The 5420-nt window shown below is 42.3% G+C and overlaps 1 protein-coding gene across 2 annotated transcripts; it reads left to right on the forward strand.

Moving 5' to 3' along the window:
- Positions 1–2563: 2563 nt before the first annotated feature.
- On the forward strand, positions 2564–3819 carry LOC119296901. Of its 2 annotated transcripts, none has more exons than XM_037574912.1 (3): positions 2564–2719; positions 2817–3065; positions 3139–3819. In XM_037574912.1, the coding sequence occupies exons 2-3, from the start codon at positions 2838–2840 to the stop codon at positions 3475–3477; spliced, it is 567 nt and encodes a 188-aa protein (XP_037430809.1). In that variant the 5' UTR covers positions 2564–2719; positions 2817–2837; the 3' UTR covers positions 3478–3819. The 2 variants fall into 2 exon arrangements, with proteins under 2 accessions (XP_037430809.1, XP_037430810.1); XM_037574913.1 differs by having other exon boundaries at positions 2821–3065.
- Positions 3820–5420: the final 1601 nt, after the last annotated feature.

Consider the following 5420-nt stretch of genomic DNA (forward strand, 5'->3'; position numbering starts at 1 on the left):
TTATTTATCCAGCTTTGGTATAATTCATCAAGTGCTGTATGTCTGAATCTACTAGTGTACTATTAATTGGATAGATCGACGATACTGGATAGTACTCCCTCTGTAAGTTAATATAAGACACTTCTTAAAACAATTATAATGTAAAAAACGGCTTATATTATGTTACGGAGGAAGTATTTGTGTAATGTGTTACCCTGAATTATGGCCATCTTAGTATTCGACCTTTTCTCCATATGACCAGACATCATTTATATGACCTTTTTTTAGATGTGTGCACTAGGAGTGGTCAATATGCCTCCTAATTCTAGAATAATTGTTTTTACACACATTTTGATAAAAAGATCAACCCATGAAAATTTTGTTGCCGATTGAGTTTATCAGTTGGTAGAAAAGTCGGATTGTGTGAATGTGTATTGAAGGTGTTTGATGAAATGTTTTGTAGCGCCCCGGGACTGACACTATGCACATCTAGCAACCTCCAATAGCCTCCGCATAATATCGATCTTAAGGTGTCACCTTCACACAACGTACACATGGAAACAACGTATATCATTGAGACGTTGGCATTGCAAGCTTAGGTGATGATGAGTTTATCTTGTTGTCCGCCATCACGGTGGCACATGAGTCGAGGGGGAACATGCACATCCGATGCATCATGGTATTTAAGCATTGTTAGCCCATTTTAGTTGCCAATCTTCTTGATTTCCTATGCTAGAATTTCACTTGATCAATTATAAACAACTTGATGTGCATATGTAACCTAATTTGAATTCTGGCGCAAGCTACATTAATTTCATGGTCAAACTTAACTTGACGATCTCGTTATGTCATATGGTGGATTAGAATGCACAACTACGGATCGCCGTACAGGACGGCCGGCTTCATCCTAGTCGGTAACAACCCATATGTAATGCCTACGTTAATTGTATCATCTATGTTGGATGTTGTATAATTTGTTGTTGCCTCTTATCATTGTTTTGCATCATGCATCATAATCATCATTGCTTTGTTTGTGACATATTTAATTTTGTTGTGATCTTGTGTGGAACTCCTTCCCTTCATCTTCATCTTGCTCGTTCCAACCAAACCATCATCAAGTTTCAAAAATCCCATCTCAATCCTTTGCTTTTTCTTTCTTTTGTCCAATAAATTCAAGTGGCATTTTTTCCTAGTTCAGATTGATGTTCACTATATTTCTATAGTCTCTACACCATGGCAAGACCCACTCCTCCAAATTTCAGCTCATTTGGGAATGATCTGGTTAGACTCGATGATGATGAGTTTATTTTGTCTGTCCGCCATCAGGGTGGCAAATGAGTCTAGGAGACGCATGCACACTCGTGCATCATGGTAGTTAAGGGTTGTTATCCCATTTTAGGAGCCAATCTTCAGTTGATTTCTTACAGCGGAATTCCCCTTGATCAATCAGAAATAACTTGATGCGCATTTGTAACCTGATATGAATTCTGACGCAAGCTACATTAATATAATGGTCAAGCTTAAGTTGTGATCTCGTTATGTCATAGATTCTTCGAACCTCAGTTTGCGCTAAAGAAAAGTTAGTTGTCCTAGTAAAAATAGTTTAGAGGCATGGTCATTTGATATGTGAGCATGTGATGGATTAGCATGCAAGGATCTTGAATTTTTTCCCAAGTGATAGATTTTCCATGTGTTCAGAAGAGATTAACTAATGACCATCTCACTTTATTAAAGCAAGGGTTTATATATTTTAAGGTTTATAGTTTAGGGTTAGGCTTTAGGCTTTACAACAATATCTGGATTGTTACGATTAGAGCAAAGCTAATTCCTTCATAGGAGCCGGTCTCTTCCCGGTAAAGTAATGAGAAAGAAGGAGAACTAATAGAGAATTACTTATGTATATTGACATCGCCTAGAAATTAAAAAAAATGAAAAGGGATAAAAGGGAGAAAAATTAAGCTCACTCAAGATAATGCCTTGAAAGCACGGATTGTTGGGAAGCACGTGATGGCTCAGCACTTTATGCCTTGGTGGAGACGTGTCATCAGTGGCCATCACTTTCTTCCTTCTTTGGACACGCTTTTCAAGTAGATGATAAATGTCAAGATGACAATGCAAAACTTTGAAGCCCCATCATCCATTCTCAACAAAGATAAATAAGCTCAGGAATGATCTCGTGAAAAACCCAGTGTCACATGGTATTACACAATGTAACTCAAAGTTAAGGTTGCATCCGCTAATGACATCCAATCATGCATAAAGAAGGATATTAAAAATAATGAAACAATTTTCCTAAAATGTCTTAGAAGCTAGCTTATTAAAATGATCGATTTGGCACCCGTCGTTAAGAATGGTGTTACTAGAAATCACACTAGTTGAAAATGACCGCGCGCGTGTAGCTAAAGTAAGCTAGCTAATTTTTTACTGCATGTCATGTGTGTGCTGTGGTTCACTCACACTTTTGTGCATCTGCCAGCAAATTAAGCATCCCATTGCATTGCCAAAGATGGCATGCCCTCTCCTTCCCCGTGGTTTCCTTTGTCCACAGTCACATGGGCCTCTGTGTGCGCGCGCGCGGCTCGATCGACACGTCGTGGTGGGCGCCCACGCTGCGTCCCTTTGCATCGTCTCGGCTCCACACCATAGTCCTCCGCCTCCAGGCTCCAACACCACACCATAGTCACGCTAGGGATCAGTACAGGAGTAGGGAAGCATCTCTCACATCGATCGACGAGCGGCGGTGAGTCCATCCCCTCCTCCTCCGTGTCCCCGTTCCCGGAGATGCTTCACTTTCATGCTAATGCTTCATCTTCTTCTTGTCCACTTGTCCTGACTAGCTAGCTTGGAGCCTTGGATCCATGGAGTCCCCGCAGAAGAAGGCTGGATCCATGGATGGCACTGGCAGCGAGAAGACGCCTCTTCCTCATCTGCTGCCGGTGACCGTGGCGAAGAAGACGCCTCGTCCGGATGTTGTCCGAGAGGTCAGCGAGTGGGTGCTCGTGACCGCCTTCTCCTTCGCCTTCGCCTTGGTGTTCTCCTTCGGCTTGGCCTACGCACTCGAGCTCTTCCACGTCCAGTGCAGCCAGGTAAAGACGAGTCGGCGAGCTCTTCCACGTCGCTATTCATGTTCCTTCGCGTTCTGAATTTCCTCCTCCGCAGTCCTCCCTCTTTCTTCGGTGCGGCCTGCTGACGGACGCGGAGGAAGCTGTGATGAACGCCCTAGGTATCGGGATGCTGTGCTGCGTCGCGCTCCAGGCGGCCGCAGCGGCGCTGGCGCTGCGTCTCCAGTGCCGCCGTCGCTGGGTCCGCCGTGCCCTCGCCTACCTCGCGCTCGCGCTCACCATCGGCGGCCACTGCTTCTACGCCGCGCTAGCCCGCCTCTTCCTCGTCGCCGACCCAGGAGACCTCTTCTTCAGGATCTGCTCAACCGTGGGCATCTTCGTCTGCGCGGCGGGAGACACCATCAGCTTCCTGGCCCTCATCCTCGGCCGCGAGTAGGACTGGGAAGCAGGGCAAGCAGCGGATCATGTCTATGGATCCTCTCATGACTCGTGAGGTACTGATGATGAGAGACTGATGAATATTGAGTGCAATAACGTAGAGCGTGCATTATGCTAGCTGCGACGATTGATCGAGTGCCCTGCCCTATGTTTGTGTGAATTTACTAGTGCCCTGCCTTATCTTTGATGCAGTAGTATTTGACCTTTTCTCTATATGACCAGACATCATTTATATGCTTATTTGTGCAGCTTATCTGTGTGAATTTATTAGTGTACTGCCCTATGTGTGAATTACTGAATTCTGGTCGTCTTTGATACAGTGGTATTTGACTTTTCTCTATACGATCAGACATCACTTCTATGCTCATTTATCTCCAGCTTCAGTATAATTCATGTTGGTGAGATTGTCACTGCATGCACTTTTTATATATATTCATGAAGTATATATATGTTAACCATTGTTTTTCATGCAACCGCAGGCGTAATCCATTGGGGGTATTTATATAGCTGTTGGTTCCCACTACTAGGAAAAGGCCTACTAATGGCGCACCTAATTTGGCCATTAATGGCGCATTAGTGGTGCGCCATATACTAATGGCGCACCACCGGTGCGCTATTAGTATCTGGTATACTAATGGCGCACCCTGGATGCGCCATTAGTATATACAATAGTGCGCCATTAGTATGCCTCCCAGGGGCCATGTATACCCAGGTGCTTTGGCATACTAATGGCGCACAACAACAGGATGCGCCATTAGTAACTTCGGCATACTAATGACGCACTGTTTAATGATGCGCCATTAGTATCCTTTGGCATACTAATGGCGCACTTTGATGTGATGCGCCATTAGTATGAATATTAGGTTTTTTTTATTTTTTTATTTTCTGTTTTTTGCATGAGTTACAAAATGTATAATTGGACAAAATATAGACAGCACACATCAACAACAGTTCACCGAATACAATAGAAGATTAGTCTCTGAATACAATTCATCATATTAGTCTCCGAATACAATTCATCATATTAGTCTCCGAATTGAAAAGACCGAACGAAGATAAAACATTACAAGTCTCAAGACCGCGAGTATCGAGTTTGTCGAAAGTAATACTAATCCTAACAAGTCCTACTAATCATCATCATACATCTTCTACTCGTTATTCATAACAAGTCATACGATCATCATCTTGATAGTCTTCGAACCAACCCTACTTAATTGTTTATCAGCACATGATCATCAGTATTAGGCCGGACCTAAATACCCTATTTAAGCTAAAATAGCATAAAACAATATAGACCCTGACTCTCCATTATGGAGAATGGAGAACATCCTGTCTCCAATTCTTGCGCTTCGCTTCCTTTTGCTTTCAAGAAGCTCCTTACGACTGTCCATACATTTTTTTCATCCTTTAATTTTCATGTCTCCACTTCTTTTAGAAATCTCGTATGGACAGTTGAGATTCGTAGGTTGACCTGGCTATATGTTCAAAACATTAACACTACCTTTCAGATACATCATATGAAGCACACAATTCTCTGGGATTATCTGTTGAAAAACATAGTAATAACTTCATAGTTAGCAATGATGTACTAGTTTTAGAAGTATGCAAAAGATGCACGGATGTCGTAATAGTAAAAATCTTACCAGGGTATCTCCATGGTAGTTACCGTAGTTGAACACATGCACTAGTGGCACGTATTTACCATAATGTTGAGGAATTTGTTTGTGGATAATGTAATTTTCAATGTCAGTACAAAATCCGACCAGATGATTTTTCTCCTTATAAGTTGTTAATTCGGAGCCATCGGTGTAGTGGGTTTTGTCTACCATCTACCGCACATTCTTTGAACAATAAAAATAAGCTGTCAATGGAAATAAGCTGTCAACTATTTTGAAATAAACAATATAAATTAGCTAATAACTATGTTTGAAAAACTCACAT

This window comes from Triticum dicoccoides, chromosome 5A (assembly GCF_002162155.2).
Source record: "Triticum dicoccoides isolate Atlit2015 ecotype Zavitan chromosome 5A, WEW_v2.0, whole genome shotgun sequence".
Lineage (NCBI taxonomy): Eukaryota > Viridiplantae > Streptophyta > Magnoliopsida > Poales > Poaceae > Triticum > Triticum dicoccoides.